General features: G+C 37.8%; 1 protein-coding gene across 5 annotated transcripts in view; it reads left to right on the top strand.

Annotated features, from left to right (window-relative positions):
* Positions 1 to 13,818, top strand: part of UHRF1BP1L (UHRF1 binding protein 1 like) — a 51,958-nt gene extending 38,140 nt beyond the window's left edge. For 3 of the 5 annotated variants that reach the window (XM_039570561.1, XM_039570562.1, XM_010410770.3), the window contains 6 exons: positions 860 to 996; positions 1,697 to 1,847; positions 5,795 to 6,051; positions 8,216 to 8,324; positions 10,914 to 11,083; positions 11,779 to 13,818. In XM_039570561.1, coding sequence (XP_039426495.1) covers positions 860 to 996; positions 1,697 to 1,847; positions 5,795 to 6,051; positions 8,216 to 8,324; positions 10,914 to 11,083; positions 11,779 to 11,904 — 950 coding nt within the window. In that variant the 3' untranslated portion in view covers positions 11,905 to 13,818. Of the gene's footprint in view, positions 1 to 859; positions 997 to 1,696; positions 1,848 to 5,794; positions 6,052 to 8,215; positions 8,325 to 9,826; positions 10,027 to 10,913; positions 11,084 to 11,778 lie in introns of those variants that run through there. The other 2 variants (XR_005604425.1, XM_039570564.1) reach the window with 2 other exon arrangements.
* The last annotated feature ends 7,110 nt before the right edge of the window (positions 13,819 to 20,928 follow it).

Genomic DNA, 20,928 nt, shown 5'->3' with positions numbered 1-20,928 from the left:
CCAGGCAGATAGGTTTGGTAGTCTCCTTGCAGCTCATCCTTAAGGAGTAGTTCCTAGCTATTGACTGTCTTAATAGCAAGTATTTGTCCAGTTTTTGCTCATCTGTGCATATACTCATGAAATAATTTTCTCATGTCAGGAAATAGAGTAAGAAGACCTTATTGCTACCTCTTTTCTGATAATTCTACTTTGCATAAAGACTATTTTTTTCTGTAGGATTTCTCTTCAGTCTAGAGCAATAATGAGAAGACTGTTTCACTTGCAAGCCTGTTACATATTTGAATTGTAGGAGTATTCCTGCATGTGTTTGTGTGGGAGTGTACCATAAAATACGTTTTCCATTTAAAATAACCTTTATATGTCTTTTTAGCTTGTTAAACAATATTTAACTGCAGGTTAAGTATCAATGCTTTCCAGTTGTCAAGGAAACATTATCATCATTGCTCTGATGAAAGTATATGTAGCTTATTTCTCTAAACATACAAACACAGACATCTGCTCTAAAGGCACTGTGCAGTATTTTAGATACACAACTTGGAATTTTTTTTCCTGGCTGGATCACATTTATTTGGAAGACTAAAAAATGCCTTCACAGTTTCTTTTAACAATGCATGTAGAGTGCTGTTCTGGTTTTGTCACTATATCCTGCTTTACTTTTGATTAGCATTTAGAACTTTGAACTCTCTGTAAGAGGAATGGATTTGGCAGTTCAATCATAAATATTTGTTTAATAAGCCATTCAGCTCATGTTAAAAAATGAGTTTTTTATGAGTAGCAGACACTGCCTTTATTTTTAATGTAGGAGTGATTCAGATTATGCTGTGCTAACTTTGTGTTTTTTCTGATGTATATATGGAAGGTATTACAGCCACAAACTATCAAAGGCCATCAGAAAATGCCCACGAAGGAGGCACGGTGATTGAAAATTGTGATGGGTCATCTCCAGATGCCATGAGTGCTGCTTCAGAAAATGCCCATGAGACTAGTGAAGAAATGGTAATATTATTGTATTCCATTAGAATACATGATTCTGTAAATTAAACCTTAAAACAGAACTAAAATGGTTGCTTTTAGAGGTGATTTTTCAAGTCATTAAAAAATTGAATCCAAAATAGTAGTAATGATGATGGACACACATCATCTGATACCAAAGCTGACTTAACTCTGGCTTCTACTTCTTTCTTAAAAATACTGCAACCCAGGAGATAGAGGAAAAGGGCTGACTACTATGCAGATAGCCAAAGTTTAGTAGCCTATCCTAGCTCTTCAACCTGGTCTGATTCAGCACTGCAAATGCTTGGTTGTGCTTATGATATGCATAAAGTTAAATGCAGTTGTAGATATGTTGTAGGTAATGTCAGATGCATTTCAGGTACCTCATAGGTCGTGTGCTTCTCTGTCAGAGTAAGGAAAATCTGTCTCACTTCTACTGCTTTTCTAGCCAATTCTGAATTGGTGTCAGTGGGGTATAAATACAAGTGTCTGTCTTTGGACAGGCTGTTGAGCAATCCATTATGAAGCCAATGTGTACAAAAAGAAAAGAAGAAATGAGAATACTTTGTGCTTCTCTGTGAGCAAGGGTTTTGGATACAAAGGGGTATTTTTTTCCTTTTGTGGTGGAAAAGGTTTAGACATACCTTACGAACAATAATCACTGTAATTTCATTTTATAATCTTATCTGGGTCTTGTTGACAGATGTCTGTTGTGGTTTTTCAAGTATTTGGTGTTAATGGTGAAATTGACATCAGAGGAGAAGACACAGAAATATGCTTACAGGTCAACCGAGTGATACCAAACCAACTGGGAAATATTGGTGTTCGACAATATCTGTGCAGCAGAACTGTTGGTAAGAACTAACAATTCAGTGTGGTGAAACTGGAGCTGGAAGTATTTGTTATAAGTAAATAAAAATGCAAACACGGTTTTATGTTAGTATAGTAGCATCCCTTTTATGCTGGTTTAGAACTCTGATTTCTTTCTCCATTGCCATACATTAAAAAGGAAGAGTAAATAAATGGAGCTGTCTATGATGATGTGGGTGAAAAGGTGCATTGCATTGAATTCTGGTCATTAGTTTGCTTTTTTGAAAATGAAGTAAGCTGCATTATGTGCTGGTTTTGGCTGGGGTAGACTTAATTGTCTTCATAGTGACTAGTATGGGGCTATGTTTTGGATTTTGTTTTTGCTATTAAACTGTCTTTATCTTAAGCCATGAGTTTTCTGGCTTTTACCCTTCCAATTTTCTCCCCGATCCCACTGGCGGGGGAGTGAGTGGGAGGCTGTGTGGGTCTTGACTGCTGGCAGGGTGGAACCTTGACACATTGCATTGTGGTACTGTTTCGTGAAGATGGAGCTCCCTTATGACTCTAATAGTACTTTGCCTAATGTACCTTCCTGTGAAGGAAAGTTTCTTTTTTTCAGGATTAGTTTCTCTAGATTAAATGACACAAACTGTTTAAACAGACTTATAATACGTGGTTTAAGAAAATTTTAAAAATTTCCTGTCAGGAAATATGAGCTTTAAAGATAGACAACTGTTTTTGGGTTTTTTGTTTGTTTTGGTTTTTTGGTTGGTTTTTGGGGTTTTTTAAGCTTGATACAAAGAGTGTAGTTTCATGCCAGATATTTGCACAACTCGATCAATCAGTGTCTTGTCAGAGCTGTTCTTGGCCATGAGTACAATATATACATTCTTTGCCAGAAAACTGAGTTCTCATAGGGTGAGGTTTCTTCCTTGGCGTGATGTTTTGGCATGGAAGTTCATGTCACAGTCTGCTTTGCTCCTCTCTGCCAGCCTTCTACGTGGATAGCTGGATGTAAGCTCTTTTGCACTGTGGGTTTTTTGGGGCAGATCCCTGATGCACCTGCATCTGGTTCAGCTCCTTTCCCAGGAAATAGCTATAGCAGCTGTTGGCTGCCATTTTGTATTCCAACCTTCTATCAGCATGGATTTTGTTCAGGAGGTGCTTCAGCTTCAGAGGTGGTACAGCCTTTGATGCCCTGGCTAAAGAATCCATTTACTGGTAAGCTGAGCCATTGCCAGCAGCTGCTGCCTGAGCAGCTGTTGCATGATTCAAGCATCTGAGGGCAAGGAGGAGGTCCAGCAGGGAGGACTCATGACTGACCTTCAGTTCATACAGCAGGCAAATTGATTTCTGGTTATCTGCCATATCCTCTGTAAAAGCCAGAGGGAGTAAATAATATGAACATGCCACCTTCCTGCTCTTGTGTGTATCTACAACTAGAACCTGCTTCCTCTGGTAATGATAATGCTTCTCAGCTGGTAATGAGAGGCTTGTGCACTGTCTGATTATTTCGTGGACAAAAAGGTTGTAACATGATTGGGATCTCCAAATACTTCCACTTTGTATCTCTTCCTTTCTCTTTCTGGTGGGTGCCTGAAGGGGTGAGGCAACACCACTTTTTTTGGTTTTTTGTGCATTGCTGGTTACTCCCATTCTGTGATGTACATCTTCTCTCTGCTGATCTTTTCTTCTCTCTGCCATAGAGCTGTGATTTCTGTACTGTCAGGAACATTCTGCAGCTGTTGCTGCTCCCCATCTCCCATATTCATTTCTGTTAGAAGAACAAAGGGAGAAGAAGTTTGGAAGAAGCTGGAGAATCAGATCAAAAGAGACTATTTAAGAGTTAACGGTAATAAAATACAACTAAAAGAACAAATGAGCAAATGTGTATGATAATATCCCAATAAAAGCAACCTCCCCCTTCAAGACCTTTAATAAAACTTTCTCAAGTGCTGCATTAACAATTGTAACCAGTAACCTGACGAACCATTCAAAGCAGTGAATACTCAAGTTGTAATTACAGTCTAGAAGGTGTTCTGGATGAAAATAACTATTTAAAGCCTACTATACTGTTAATTCAGTAGATGTAGAAAAGGAGAAATGTGGCTAAAAGCTGGACTAAGTTGGGGGCAACATGGCAGCTGTGCAGTTCCCTGCCGGGCTGGATGCAGGACTGCAGCTTTATCAGATCTTGCCTGGCAGCAAAACCAAAAGAAGGTGGGGCTGGAGTATAGCAGAGGTATTGTGGGAGGGCTGTGCTTTTATTGAGATATTACCATGCTTGACATGCTTGTGAGAAGGCAACAGCAGTTCACAGCAGCTTCCAAATTGTTTAATGTAATTTTTACTCCACCTTGCCATGATGCTGCCCCTTTCAGGTATCTGCAAGGTAACTAAAATTGACTCAAATCTGAGACTGAATGCATGGTCTTTTCCTCTGTTCTTTTTCTATACTTTGGATTCTTCCAGCAATGATGCAGGTACTCTCTACTGTTGCAGAAACAATTAGGGCACCTACTGCTTATTTCTTTATCTATATGTGTGAGAAGTGTATGGATGCTTGAGGAAAACGAAGTTTCCCAAACCAGTTGCAGAGATTCATTGAATAGAGTGGTCATTGTTCTTCTGTCTGGAAAGCTTCCCTTCTTCTCCTGGGCTGCTGGTAGTTTATTCACTTCTGTCTGGACTGAGCCTAAAAAGATAGCTAATACCTGATACGTGCAGTGTGGTTTTGGTTGGTTGCTTTGTTTTTGGGGTGGGTTTTTGAGGGAAAAGGGATTATGTGATTTAGCACTTCTTAAACCTTGGAAAGATTGAAGGATGGAGTCATGGCTGTTGGTGTGGAAACCTCTATTCACAGAGGTAACAAAGGGAGAGATTCTGGTTCACAGCAGAGGCTGAAGATTCTCATGTTCATGTTGCCATTGGCCTTTGTCAGCCCAGATTGACAGTCCATACACCCTGAGTCTAGTGCCAGTAGATAAGTGTGTAAGTCCTGACTCTGCTGCTGTGCCAGGTCATCCATGAACTGGCACACTATACAGGAGGGGGAACCCAATTAATGTACAGATAGGAAGGCAAATCAATTAGTCAGGTTGCTGTAGCTCCAGGCAGTGTCTGTGGCATGATGAATTGACATAACTCAGTTGATTTTTCCTGAGTTTCTTTCTTGAGGTATCTTTCAAGTTTAAATGCTTGTTTTTTCTATAGTTACTGTGATTATGCTTCCTGTCATAGAGATGATTTCTGTAGGTCAGCTGTCATAGTGATGAGATGACTTGAGAATCCCACGGGGATAACTATATTGTACCAGAAATGGATACTACTGACCGCCCCCCCCCCCCCAATCTGGTTACCTTAAATTTTTATTTTAGTTTACTTTAGTTTATTATGGTTTTTAGAACTTTTTTAGTTGAATGTTGCAGTTGTCCTTACTGATTAAAGACACTGAAATTAGCAAGAAAGTGCCAGAGTTTTTTTAAGGTTCAAGTCTGTTGCCACTCAAGTAATGCACGTGTGGCCATACTTTCTATCTTACTGCATTGCTATTTATGTTTCCTAAGTCAGGAACTTCAGCTTTTCCAAGAAAATACCTGCTCTCCTCAGAGAGTGAAGTGACTTCAATGTTTTTCTGAATTGAAATGTAAGGACTTAGTGGAAGAGTATGCAAAATAATTGGTTTTCCATTGTCAAGGTACCAAGGAAACACAAACTTTTTTTGTGGATGGTGATACTTCTGCATTGTCCTTTCTCTTGTCACAATGAGGTACTAGTCCTTAAATGTACTCTTTATTTTTGTACTTTGAAGTGAAATACTTAGAAATTTGCTCTGAAGTTCTGTATTTGCAACACTGCCTTTTATGAATAATAGCTACATGGTACTTTATGGAAAATCCGTTGGACAATAGGGGCAGAAATAATTACATCATAATTGATTTTTTTGTACACTGCAAAATTTTAATGCAAATTTGTTTTCTTTTTGCAACAGGTTCTGACAGTAAATCTGTGGCTGGACCTGTTAATTCATCACCTGAGATTAGTCTGAGATGGGAAAGCGGGCCTAGTGCTGTTGTACATTCCCTGCTAGCTGTAAAAAATGGGTTTCTTCAGTGTCATGTGGAGAACTTCAGTGCTGAATTTCTAACATCTTCTCTTACAAACATTCAACATTTTCTAGAAGATGAAACTGTCGCAGAAGTGATGCCTATGAAGATAAAAGTTTCTAATGCAAGGATTAATTTAAAAGTATGTTAACAATGAGATACTTGGCTGCTCTAAAAAAAACATTGTATTCTCGTTTCTTTGATGATAAACTACTAATCTGGATACAGTTAACTTCAAAGAAACTGCTATCATCTCTGAAAGGTCTTTAGATAACACTAAAACAATTTTAAAATCCATAGATTTGGTTAGCTCTGTGGTATGCCTGGAGGGGAATTATCTGCATGGCCAAGTTATTTGTATGAATTAATATTTTATACTTTTTCCTCCTCTCCCAAATCTCTCTTGTAGAAGGACAGTGTCTGGGAATTTTATACGTAAGGTATATCAAGCTTCCAGAGGCACAATGTGGGTTTTTCTGGTTGGGCTTTTTGCCTAGCAAAGTATATGGTTTTCTAATTACAAACCATGGATTTTAAAGGTTATTTCTCTCTCCTAGTTGGAGGATAGTACTTGCAATGAAAATTCTGTACAAAAGAAGGAAAAGGTTATGGAATTCCAGTACAAACCACTTGAACACTGTTTCTTACAACCCAAGTTTCATGTTCTGCTCTGCCTAGAAACAGATACTAAACTATGCAAGCATTTTTCAGCACCATATCTTAAAATAGTAACATTAAGAGGACACTTCTGCTCAAGTCTCTTAGGGGGTTTTCTTTCAGACATTTGAAGAAGATGGTGAGTTCTGTGCTGCACAACCACTGAATATAAAGATAAGGACACTTTTTGGAGGGGTGTAGAACAACAGAAAAACAAACAAACATAAAGATAATTATTACATTGCTTTGGACAGTAATAATCACACATATAAACTTTGAACAAGGTGAGGACTGGAATACCAGCTCCAGTTCTACATCTGAGGCTAAGGTCTTGATTCTGCCAAGATTATTATTGACTGGAAAGACAATTGTTTTGTGTTCTACTCAAAATGCATCAGTTTTCCTTCCCTCAGTGATACAGCCCTTCCAGCCCCTGAGGATCCTTGGGCACCCTTTTAGAGCTGTTTCTCCTTTACAGGATTAGCACAAGCATTTTCCTTAAGATCTGTGGATCTATTGCTTAGATTTCAGTGGATTACAAACATGAATGCCCAAATGCAAATAACAAAGTCTTTACATATAGTCATTTGCATTTAGAACCAGGATTGTGCTGGTTTATTGGCAAGAAGGCAGACTTAGGCAAAATGTTGAGAAAGCAGCTGCTTGAGATGGGGAATGTGTATTAATAAACTGGCAACAAGATTCTGCTTGGCAGCAAAAGCACCAAAGTGCTCACTCAGCGGTGCACACAAGTCATGGTGAAGTTACTTGTGATGGTTGACAAACTGCAAATTTGACATAGAGATGATTCATTTCTACAGAGTTGTTGGGTATTATAGTGTGAGAGGATATGGTTCAAATGTATGCTGCATTGCCTATTCAATGCAGTATGTTCTTTTATTTCTTCTGCATGAGACTTGATGCAGTGTGTTTCATGGCAAGGGAGGAATTTAAGAAATATTATTTTATTGTTTGCTTTTTCTACAGCAGTCTCAATGCTGTTTCCAGAAACTTTGGAAGCTATATCTCAACAGCTTTCTTGGTACATGTTTAATGCTGATATGTATAGTTTCTGATTATACTGGCTGCCTTATTCTGTCTGACAGGGATAATGAACTATAAAGACTTCCTGGGGAGTCCCCAAAGAAGTAATTTGTGAAGTTTCTCTTCTGTTGAGTATAGTAATGTAACTAAACTGCAGCTGGTGTCATACCAAACTAAATTTTAAAAAGACAAAATCTGCTTAAGAATGATAGCTGTACCCATTCAATCTTTAAATAGTTCAAGGGAGAATCAGATACTATATAGTACAGGCTTCTTATCTGTGACTCAGGGAGCTCCTGAGCTAACAAATGTCTTGGGTTGGGGTATAGTCTTACTGAGATGTCTGTAAAAACACTTTGAAGTATTTTAGTCAGACTGTATATTGAGTTCAGCAGACTTACTCCACAGATAATTTTGAGCCTTTAATACGATCCCTGGGGGGGAAAAAAAAATGGAGCCAAAGTTTAGTGGAGATCCCATTAGAAAATTCTGCTCTGTAACATTCCCTTTCAAGTTTCATTAAATCCACTTATGTTTAAATGAACATCCTAATTATCTATTTTGATTTCCTGGTAAACTCATTTTTGATTATATGTATTTTTTAGGATGACAGTCCACGTGAAAATCTCAAGGCGTCTGAGCTGGTACCCATAAAACTGCATATTGACATACTCTGGATAGAAAGAAATGATGATGGCACTTTTCTCATTAGAGGTTTGTATGTTCCTCCACCTTGATATCTCAATTCTATAATCCTATTGTTTTTTCCTTTGTGCATACATGTGACTAATTATGAAAAGATAACTGATGATAATTTGTGGAAGGTATGTTGCCATATACCTTAAGTCACCAAGAGGAAGACTACCTTTTTGAATAGTGTATTGGCTGTGATAACCCACAGTTGAATCGATGTGAGAGAAATAAAAATATGCTTATAATGTCATCAGGATATGCTTCATCAGTGCATATCACTTCATCATTGTAAGTTTAGGGTCCCTTTGTTGCTACAAAGCAAACAAAAAAATTGCCTTTCTTTACAGAAAGATACCAAGGTGGTTACTGTCTTTGTTGTTTTGTGTTACAGGTAGTAGTAGAAACTACTGTAAAACAAAAAACTATTTAAGAAGTACAAGTAGCAATTTTCAATTCTGTGTATCACAGTGCTGTCCTGGCAGCTCAGGGCTGGATTGCACTGAGACTTGCATTTAGAACAGTGATTTAACTTTGTATTTTTCATGAAGCATATACATGTGCTTAGAGGGGGTTTTTTACATGCACCGGCAAATGCGGAACACTCGTAACAAGGCAATACATACAGAGCTGAAACTTCACTGTTGCCTTTCACAGATATGTCAAAGAATCATAGTCTAGGTTGGAGGGAGCCTCTAGAGGTCATCTGGTCCTACTCCTACTTCCTACTCAAAGCAGGGGCAGATTCGATAAAATCGCTCAATGCTGTGTCTGGGCAAGTTTTGAGCATCAAAAAGACAATACCACAACCTGTCATAAATAATCTGTCCCAGTGTTTGGCCACTCTTATGATTAATTTTTTTGATCATGTGTAGTTGGAATTCCCATTTTTTCCAGCTTGTGTCTACTGTCTCCTGTCCTGCCATCTCAGGACAGAGGTGCTTGATAGCTTGCCAGGCACCTCAGGCACATCTGGTCCATCTTCTCCATATGCTACCACTAGGCAGGCAAAGGTGGCATTAAGATCACCCTACAGCCGTCTCATCTTCAGATTTGATGAGTGCATCTCACTCTGCCCCTCATTTGTACATCATGTGCTCTTGGCCACAATTATCTTGGTAGTCCCCTCCTGTCAGTATCTTTCTCACACATGGGAATCCAAAACTAGATGCAGTATTCTAGGTATGGTCTCACTGGTGCTGAGTAGTGGGGAATAACAACTTCCCTCACCTTGCTGGCTATATGCTTGCCAGTACAGCCTGTATGTCCCTGGTTTTTCCTGTCAGGGCCCACTGCTGACTCATGATAAATCCTGTTGACCAAGGCCTAGAGGTCATTTCCTGCGATGTTGCTTTCTGTCTAGTTGGTCCCCAGCCTGTAGCAGAGCAAGGTTATTGACTCCCTGCTATGGGACTTCACATTGGCTTCAGCTGAACTTCATGAGGCTTCAGTCAGTCTATCTCTCCAGCCCATCAACTTTCCTCTGAAAAACAGCTATTTTTCTTTTCTTTTTTGAAACCCATCAGTGTGTCAGTCACCCACCCTTCAATTTGGTGGATTTCACAAAACTGCAGAGGGTGCACCCAACCTTTCATCCAGATCCTGGATATGTTAATCCAGCAATAAGCAATGTATTGTATGACTTTAGAGGCTGCAGGATGATCTTAATGCCCCCTTCATCCACCTGATGGGAAGGTAGAGCAAGGATGGACCAGACTTTTCAGAGGTATGCTGTGGCATGATCAATTTATTCATGTTATCTAATGCATTGTTTGAGTTAAAGATGTTCAATGCATTTTGGTCGTCTTTTTATACTAAACGTTGAAAGTTTAATAATGTAGTGAGAAAACACATAATTTTAAGGTTTCTTTCAGTTCATATTTTTTCCCTTTTGCTGAAGTGCTTTGATCCCTATTCTTTTCTTGGACTGCTCATGTACAGTGACTTCAAAGGCATAGGTCAAATGCCATCTGCACTGCAGTGATAAGTGTCTGCAGTGCTACATCTTTTGAGTCCTCATGTGTGTGGTGGGGGGGGGTAATGAACAAAAAATCCTTGTTTAGAAGGAAATGCTTAAAAGACAAAAAAAGCACAAGAGTATTTTTTAGACCATGACCCTCACTTTTCCCCTTGATGTACAAGAGCATATTTTAACAGATGTTACAGTGCACTTCAGTTACAAATGCTAGAAAGTTTCTTTAATGCCAAGTAATTAAAGCTATTTTCTAATTTAAAAACTTGGTCCTGCAGGTTTATCTCACTGTGTCTTTAAATGTAAATGCAGTCTTCAGAGAACCTGGAGATAGTATGTTAATAGCAATATTAATAGTTCCCAAATTTCTGATTATTCAGAATGCATATTCTGTGGTGATGATATGGGTCGGTATAAAAATGTGTTTATTTTCTTCAGGCTGGAAGTTACATATTGTTTCTTTCTTCCTCTAAAAGGTTATGAGTTTTAATTAAATTTTATTCTTGAATTTGATTTTGAGAGGTGAATATAAATGTACTTAGTATTATATTTGGTGTAGGTGGGTTTAATTTTTTAGTGATAAGAATAAAGCTTAAAAATTTTTTTTGACAAAACCCCTGCACACTATTTCTGTGATATAGACAATCAAAAATTAAATGATGTGTCAAAGATGAAGAATTCAAGCGGTACATTGCAGCAAGCAGTAGGATCTGTTGAACGTAAAACACAGGACCAAGCCACGCAGACTACTTGTGAAACTCCCAGACCTTCTAAATCAAGCAGGGATTCAGCTGACTTCCTTAAAAATGAGGTATTAAGAATTGATTTTGACTTCACCTTGCCCACTCAAAATTATGTTACAATCATTATTAATCATAATTGTAAGGCTATCTGGGGGTGGGCCTGGGATATATTTCTGTTTAGAAATCTTTTAGACATGGAAAATATGGATTGTGGATATTCAAGTATGGTTCAGCAATTAATTACTGCTTTCTATATAGTGTATTAATACACTGCACACTGATTCTTTTCCTTTACATCAGAGGGAGTTTTATGAGGGAATTTTCTTCTCCCCATCTCCCTCATCCCTGTACAACACAGCTGCCAAAGACAAGGGAATTGGCTGTTGGTCAGACCCTTACTGATCTATCAGTCATACCCAGATTTTGAATGGATGAGGATAGAACTCACACATTAATTTGGCTGTTTTTCCTACCGGGTAAGAATCTGTTCCTAGAGCTTAGAAACTTGGGTCATTTCCATTCCATTCCAGAATGGAAATGGTATAGCTAAAACACTGGCTATCCCACCTTTTGAGCTAATGACATCAGCTCTCTCCATGTTCTACACTCACTGACTGAGAATCAGTTGCAATTGACGCAGCCTCAACAAACCTCTGCCCAGCAATGAATGGGAGCGTTTGGTATTTTAAAAGTTGCTGTAATGGAAAAAGTTGTCAGTATGCAGGGATACTAATAGCTTTGTTTTCTAACCTAATCATTTCAGCTTATTGAAGAAAATGAATGTCTCAAACAGGAACTAGCCAAAGCCAAAATGACTCTTGCTGAGGTCCAAATGGAAAAAGACGCCCTGCTTCATCACATGAAGAAGATGAATGTTGATCATCAGTAGGACAGTGTTCTGTTGGTGCAAGGCATCATCATCGTAACTGCAGGTGGTGGTGGCACCTAAAATACTGTCTGCAAATCACTTGAAAATGCGGTTATTTTTTTGCTTACAAAGTTTTCTCATTGCAAAAAAACAATGTTTGTGAACCAGGTACTATTCTGAAATTATCATTAAACATTGTAACTTTTTTCAGCCCATTTTAAACTGAAATGACTTTGGAAAAGTCAGTTTATACTGTACTTTATTAATTTACTGAGGAAAAAATAATTTCATCTACTTTTAATATTATCAAAGGAAATGTTATTTTTAAAATGTTTTCTGAAAAGTGGATGGTTCAGCAATGAAAGAAGGTGCCTGGGTGCATAACAGAGTCCATGTATGATGCCTCACTAACAAAGTGTACCTCTCTTTGTTAAGGTTATGTTGTTTGTTTGTTGCCAGAAGATACCTATACAAGAGGTTACATTTGCACTATGATGATAGAGGCTAGATCCTCTAGAATAGTATAGCTACTGAAAATAAAAATACCAGCCCTAAAATGGCCCTAAATTCAGTGTAATTTGCCCCGAGAGGATTTTAAGCCTAATCCTCTGGTGCTATAGAGTTCTATATATCTTTTCCATATGCACTCCTAAAATAATACAGTAAATGCTGGAGAATTTAAGAGGGCATACTACTGGGCTTTCCTTCTGCATGAAGGTCCACTGTAGCTGTACAGCTGATGTAATTTAGACATTCACACTTTGTTTCTCCTCTCTCTGTGAAAAGGATGCAGGCCTGCTATAGGATCTGGCCCTTTGTGACAGGTGAGCTTTGAGCCATTTTGCATGCATGTCTGATTCCTGCACAATTCATCAGACATGCCCACGGATTTGGTTCAGTGTGTTTAAATAACTAATGTCAGTGCTTGTGAGGGGGAAAAATCCTACTGGGATTCATTAGTTGTATATTGCTTTTTTTTTTTCATAAAAAAGCTGTAGAGAGAGAATCACTTAATTACCCAATGAAATTGTGAGATTACATGAAATGTAATTATACAGTTTAAATTATGGGTGATTTGTACAAATTGAACAATAATTTTCAGCTAAAAACTGGTACAAATGAATAAGTAAAAAAGCACAACAGTGTAAAATAGAGAATATAAGAGTGTGCTTCTAAACAAATTGGGAAACAACATACAAAACCATACATGCCTGTAAGAGGTTGTCTTTGCTAGAAGTAAAACTGACTGAATAATTTAACTAGTGACCTTGAATCTGACAAATGAGTATTTTCTAATTGCTACCACAATTGTTTCTGCTCCATGGGATGTTGGGGGGAAGTTCTGTTTGTAGATAAGCAAACAAATCTCAAAAAGTACTTAGTATCCTGTGGTTTGACTTTGCATATTCAGGTTGTCAAACCAGTTTTAATTAAAATGGTTTTCATTAAATCTTTTTGGAGCACACGTAATTTGCACTGCTGAAAATAGTTATTGAAAGTGTAGATTTTAATCAAGAACTCTATGGAAGAACTGGTTCAGGCACTATTTTAAAGCCTGCCTTATGAAACCTTAGTTGAAACTCTTCTTAATGCCCATGGAAATTTTAATTTTATTATTCTGAATTAGATGAAAAAATATACACACAATGTTTCTATTAGAGAAGTGAAATATTTGTATTTCAATAGTTATATAAGACAACACAGTATTAAATATGAGTGGTGCAATTTCACATAAATATAATGTCAGATTCAGGAGAGGAGTTCTCCATTGGTTGGTACTATTAAAGTAATTCTCATTTGGTTTATCCTTGCCAAGATCTAGTTGGAATTATTCTGAAGAAAGGAATGTATAGAGTGCTTAGTAGCATGTTGCTAGAATATTACATTGAGAATTGTCTAATTTTTAAAAAGAAATAAATAGCAATATCAAATGCCTGTCTTCTTTACTACCTAAGCTAAAACCTGCTTTTTTGAGAAAAACCAATCGCAAATCAAACCCAAAATAACAGCCCAGACTAGGCCTTCTGAGAACAGTTGTTGAAATTCAGGGTATCACTTCCTAGCACTTCATTATAACTGAATACATTTCTACTTCATGGCCTTTATACAGTAAAAAGCATCACCTGTGGACAGTTCAGAGGAGATGGGTGTGCTTGGTTGTGAGCTTGACAATACTGAGAGTAATTGTACTACAGCATTCTGAAATGTGTTTGGCCATTTAAAAAATTGCAGAGAGAGAGTTAACTTCTTAATGTTTGAAACTGCAAAGTTAAACTAAGCTCTTATAGGTTATACTAAGCATAGTTACGAAAAGCCTCAGAATTAAAAAAAAAAGGGCTTAATTCATCCTCAAGGCTCTGTTAGTCTTTATAACCTCCTAGACAGGAAGTTTGTACTATCAATAGAGCCTCTTGCTTTTCTTCTGCAAAGAACTAAATGGAAGATAGTTTGGAGAATTTCAGTGTATACAGAAAACTGACTCCCGAAGTCCGGTAGGAAAACTGTTACCATGTTTTATTTTACATTTTTAATGGAAATTTAAACTGGTCTACAGTTTAGCTTAACACTCTTCATCTTGTTTAGAAACGCTGGTTTAATGTCTAATGAAACTTTCACATCAGTTCACCCTAAAGAGGCTGTGCCCTTCCCCAGGCTCCATCACTGAATCTTTCTGACATGTGCTGTTCCAGTTCTCACTGCAACTCTAGCTTTGTTGGTAAGCACCAGCTTTAAATCAATATTCTGGGGCCTTACAGTATTACTTATAAAAGGCGTGTTGGAGAGGGAGTTTTGTAGAGACCATACCTGCTCCAGCCCCTTCTGCCTAAATCATTTATTTCCCAGTTTCAATAGCCATGTCTGTTTGTACACTGTCTCCCTTAGGAAATTACTTGGGAGTCTTAAACTAGGATCACAAGTGATCTCTAAAGGATAACTGCTAGCTGCAGAAAGGTTCCTACGTCTGCCATGATAATGGTTATCTTTATTCAAAATAATTTTATAATAAATGTAAGGAGAATGTGATAGATCAAGCATCTACAATTCCAAGAGTACAAAATGTATGTAAGTGCTGCAGAAGCAAACTCCCCGCAGTGACCAGATTTCAGGTAAGTAACGATGGACACAATGGTTTCTACATAGAAAAATGTGCTCACATTGGTCTAGTTCTTAAAACATTCATCACAAAATGCTTGAAGAAGATTTTCAGCTCACTGTTGCCATCTGCACATTTTAGAGAGTACATCAGATTCCAGTTCAGCTGTTGATGTAAGTGAATGTCTTTTTATCTGTTGTAGGAACAGAACATCACCTTGCTAATATGTTAAGTAGCAATTAAATTGTGGGCACTTGCTGTGAAATCCACCAATTCACCCCTTCCAGTAGGGAAATGAGTTTTTTGACAGCCCTGCAATACAACCTTATCTTTTTTTAATTCTGACCCATGCCACTTCACTTTTGCTGACTGGCTTTTGAATAGCAGCCCCATTTCCTGTGCCTCAGCAAAGATGCGTGTCCTTGTGAACCCAGTGGCAGGCTTTGTAGTGCTGAAGCACGGCTCTCATGCTGAGGCTAACGTGTGGCTTCCAGTGGTGCAGCACCAAGCAGCGTGCTCAGCTCACTCTGCTGAGTTCTCTGGCAGTGACCTCCTCATCTTAGTAACAACAGGAAACCTGAAAGCAGAAGCAGCACAAAGATGGTGCTAAACGGCATTAAGGGATACAAAACTTGGATAGGAATAGTGATCTTTGCTGGAGGAACAAGGCTTTGTTTCTCAATAAAATTAGGAAAAAGCATAAAGATTGCTGGTAAATAGAAGCTGTGTAGTTACAGTTGTTTACAGTTTTAGGTATTTTTATCATGCTTACATAAAAACTTGAATTGTCTGATTTTAAGGTCTATGAAAGATATTTTTGATCACTTCAATATTTCAAGAACTTTTTTGTAACTCACAGCTTCTCAGATACTGTAGAATATCTTGCAAGTATGTCTCATGCTACTTGCTAGCTGAAACACATTTGCAGGAATTAAATCTTTAAAAATCAACTAAACTCTTGATAGTCTGTGTTTTCTCCCAAAATAACGGGTGACTTCTGCATCCCAACAAGATGAATCTTTCAATTGCCACCTAATTAAAAAAGCAGATAATAACTTTTTTTAAAGGCAATTTTTGGTTTTATCTGCCATTGCCTAAGCCACTCCTAAGCAGTTACATTAAAGTATCTGTAATTTATTATTTCTTCACTATCTCCTGCCTTTCTTTTTGTTGCCATCACTGTCTTTAGTATGAGTGGAAGTAGAATATATGTATTTCCTAAAGCTTTCCACCGTGTAATCTCAGTATTAAATCTTACATAGTTTTAAGAATCTCTGAAAGCACTGTTTTGGAAGTAAAAATAAGATGTACTTATGCTGTATCTTCTGTGAGAGTAAGATGGCAGTGTGTGGAGCATAATGCATGAACTGGTTAATGCATTTTTCCTAGGACAGAGTATGTTTGAAACCACCATGATTTAATTTGAGTTAGATAATTGGTAAGTATTTTAAACATTTGACAGAGACACGAACAAATGAGCGCTTCAGAAGTGATAGTCTGAGGCAGTAAGTGCTGAATAAAGAGGCAGCCTCTATGCAACTTACCTGTGGAACAAATCTGCAAACCTCAATACGCCACTACCACGGAAGGTGCAACTGCCAGAAACAACTTCTGTCAGTGTAATTATATTGTTCTGGTAACCGTGGAGTTTTTGAGCACTGGACAATCGTTTTGCGATGAGAATGAGCATCTCGCAGTCTCTGAAGGTTAATATTTCAGCGATCAGAAAAGCCGCGCTGAGGTGCGGGTGTTTCGGTGCAGGTTGGGGTACAGCCGCGCCGCCCCCGCTGAGCAGCGCTGCCGCCAGGTGGCGGTGCGGGAGCCACTCCGGGGGGCACCACCCTGGGAAGCGTCAGCGTACAGCCTGGCCTTCCATAAACTTCTCATGATCAGTTTCATAACATCACTTTAAATCTGAGGGCTTGGAATTTTTTTTCAAACTTAGATAGCTTAGCTTTGTTTATACTGCCTTCTTTATGGCATATGTTTCCCTCTTTAAGAAAATCACATGAACTGCCTAAACAGTGTCAGAAGAAGGATTTTCTACCCCCTTTTAGCTTTAAATAAATTCCAAAAACTTATTTTCTCCACATATTGTCCCTTTTATGGTAAGATTTTTCAAGAATTTTTGTGCTTCATCATTATCTCTTAAAAGTGTAGAATAAATTTTTCTTGTTTTCTCATCATTATATAGATTAAAAGCTCCACCGTGATATCATCAATTTATTTGTTCCATTTCCTTGCTAACTAGAAAAAACCCTCGTTTCTAATAAAAGGAGCATATAGAGAGGTTCCCTATGTTTCTTTGGGAATAACCAAGTGTAATCCTTTAAAAAAAGTTTACCTTACTCACCTTTGCCAGATGGTAATCTAGCATGACAGTTTATATTAACACCATAGTGTGTGGTAAGTGATCTGGAGTTACTTCTTTTTATATCCTGTTTGGCTATTCAAAAACTTACAGGCAGAATGACTAAGCAGAGAGAAAAGCAATTTATATAAAATTTACTGTAGGAATGGGGTCGCTTTATTTTTGTCAAATAGAGAAAATAGCATAGAAAGCAGCTGTCTCTTCATTCCTCTGGAATCTTAATGTAGTTTTTTCCTTCCGCTTGTTTTTAATTCTATTTCCAACAAGAGGCTGCAACTTAGGATAGGTACAAGGGAGAGTTTTTTAAGGTGTAATCCTGCAGTGCCACATACTAGGACATGTTGCAGAATGTGACAATATAATGGACACGAGCATGATCACAGCTGCTTTCCTGAACTGAGTTTAATGTAGAAATGAGGCTTCTCTGTTCAAACTTAACAGGAAGATAGCAGGAAGTCTCCTGAAAAACCACTTCTTTCTAAAAATGAGATTTGCTCTTTCTGCAGTATTCACCAGACCTTTTGAGTGTGTGTGTGTGTGTATATATATATATATATATATGAGAATACTTATACAACAGCTTTCTTAAAGAATTATAAAAAAAATGTCACCCCCAGCATTTCATTTCCTATCCAGAAGTAATGTAAGAAATATGGTAAGTTGCAGTTGCATTGAGAAACTCTTTAAAGCAGTATCAGTGCTATTTGCTTTAACTGGATCCTAAATCTTCCCAAATCACTAACAGCTGGCAATGTAACTCATGGAAAACTACAAGTTAAGTTCCAAGCTCATACTCATCTGAAGATATATCTGAAAGCGGTCATGACCTGAATGCTGTTGTTAAACCTTCCTTTGCAATTATCAGAAACATTTTCAGCTCATGCTACAGGAAAGTATTCCTTCAAAGTCATAATGTTAAGAAGATTTAAAAGACTCCTTGAAATGGGACTTGACAAAATACTTCAGCAGGCAAAGGCAACCTAGAGTTAATCTCTTTGGCCTTCTCATTATGCAAAACATGTCTCTTGTTTAGCTACTGTAAGTCAATGAGGAACAAGGGGAGAGTTTGAAATAAGCATAGGGAAAACAATACACTAGAACAAATTCTGAGCACTTTATTCATGAGAACGTCTTCCTATGTGGCTGAATATCTTTCATCCTTAATGTCAGTGTGGCTGCCTTTAAATCCACAGCTGCTGGAATCAAAAGGAATATTTTTACTTAGCAGCAAATAGTAATTTAAAGGCAGTAACAGATTTATTTTTTTCTTCTCCATCTGGTGGTAAAACTCATATATGGAGCAACATCATACTGCATGTGTTAGCTAGCTATTAACTGACAAACATTGTCATAATCTCCCACTTTGCTGATGTCCTTTCATTTTAAGGATCCTTAGAAACTTCTTATGCCAATCAGGAGAACCTACATAAAGTGGGATTTATGAATAACAGGAAATTTACTTATCAGATACTCAGTATCCAATCTCACCCACTCTACCATTCCTGATATCCATGGGAAATGGGCCTGCCAGAAGAATCTGAGCCTGAAACACTGGAGGTGAAGTTACTGTGAGAACTTAATTGAAGCTGTGTGTAACTAAGAAAGGATGAGGCAGAGCTGTAGCACAAACACATCCTCAGCATGATGTACATTTTCACTACAACCACCCTAACAGGGTAATCTTCCCTGTGAGAAAGACAGGGTTGTATTATAGAAGGAAGTAGAAAAGAGAGACTGAGAGTTTCTATGAAAGGAAATTTAAAAATTGCAGCAAGAGAGAAATGCACAATAAACAGACAAACTGAATACTAATTAAAGCAGGTGCTATGAACATTTAGTTACTGTATACACAAAGTGCGTTAGATGGGCTACATTACAAAATGTATCAAAGCATTCAAAATAACTGGAAAATATGGTTTTATGTAAAAACAATCCTACCTGAAAAAAAAGAAACTGATTTGGCTTCCACAGCAAATCTGTTGTTTCCTTGCTCAGATGGTGGTGGTGGTGAAATGTTTCAGTCTCTCCTCACGAGAAACAAGTGATAGGGCAAGAGGAAATGGCCTCATGTTGCAGTAGGGGAGGTTTAGGTTGGATAATAGGAAAAATTTCTGGACCAAAAGGGTTGTCAAGCACTGGAACAGTCTGTCCAGGGTAGTGGTAGAGTCACCATCACTGAAGGTGTTTAAAAGACGTGTAGATGTGACACTTATGGACACAGTCCAGTGGTGGACTTGGCAGTGATGGGCCAATGGTGGGGCTTGATGACCTTAAACGTCTTTTCCAACCTGAATATTTCTGTGTAAAGGGATTGGGCTAATGCAGGGTGGTGTCTTCACTAGGATATTTCTGAGAAAAGCATTCATTTGATGAAATACTAACATAGAAATAAAACTGAGCAGTTCCATATTTTGATATTTCAAATTTAAAAATGTTTTATTGAATCTTCAATATAAAAGGGCATGATGTGATAAGTAGTAGTGTCATAGAAGTTCATTAATTTGCCATTACAAAACCTGTTTTCAAAAAATTAGTGTGTGGCAGGTCCAGAGGTGTGAAAAGAGGAAACAAATGTAAGAAAACAGCAGTTACCAGATTTATGTGCCTTCAGAATTTTCCTACTTGAATTATTCATCCTACTTTAGTTATTCACCCAGCTTTATTGGAGGTAGATCTTTTTAGTTCCAATTTGTTATATACGTAATTATTTGATTAAAGATTACTTTGCATTAATTATTGCATATTTTTCTAGGATTATGCCATATTTGCATATCCATAGCAGAGGGTGTCTCTGTACTTTCTATTCTCTTAATAGAGTATGGAAATAGAACATCTATCACAAATAGCTGCACCAGTTTGCTTCCAGTGTGAAAGAATGCAAAGATTAATTCCTAAATGTGTTTTTCTAAATCAGCTCCAGTTAGAAGAGTGTCACGTATATGCTGGCATTCCTGTAGTTCTCTCTGCTACCTTTGCTACTGATGCTCTGGGGTAGGTCAGCACGCTATTGTGTTCATGAAACATTAATCTTACATGTAATAATTTTTTGTGCATGGTTCTTCCTCTGAGATCTTAGCTTTAACTTAGCTGCTGAAACAAAATCAGGGGTTTTTGCCTGGGGTTGATAGTCACCTTCAGTTCAGATGAATAAGTGTAAATCAAATTAATTGGCTGGTTTAGCCACAGACTTCACCAATTATTTTTTTGGACCGAGACCTATTGTATTGTTAGAAGGCTCAAAATGAGGGAGTTGCACATCAGCAAACAAATTACTCACGTTAATATTTTCCTCTGTAATCCAGTTACATAAGAGGTAATTGAGATTAAGAAATTCACTGCATAACCATGTCCTCATGCAAAAAGCAATAACTTTCTTCTCTAGGCAGTGCAGGACTAGCTTTCTAATTTTAATAAACACTCTATAATATTGTTTTGTGGGGCTTGAAGAAGTAATTGAGAATGAAGAACCTTTTTACTGTTGGGCTAACTGAATAAAATACATTGGGGCCCTAATCTTGTGCTAGGAGCAAAGTACCAGCTTCACAAAATTAGTTTCTGACAAATTTGATATTAATTGGGC

Source organism: Corvus cornix, chromosome 1A, assembly GCF_000738735.6.
Source record: "Corvus cornix cornix isolate S_Up_H32 chromosome 1A, ASM73873v5, whole genome shotgun sequence".
NCBI lineage: Eukaryota > Metazoa > Chordata > Aves > Passeriformes > Corvidae > Corvus > Corvus cornix.
The sequence above is the reverse complement of the archived record's forward strand: the minus strand, read 5'-3'. Positions and strand labels throughout refer to the sequence as shown.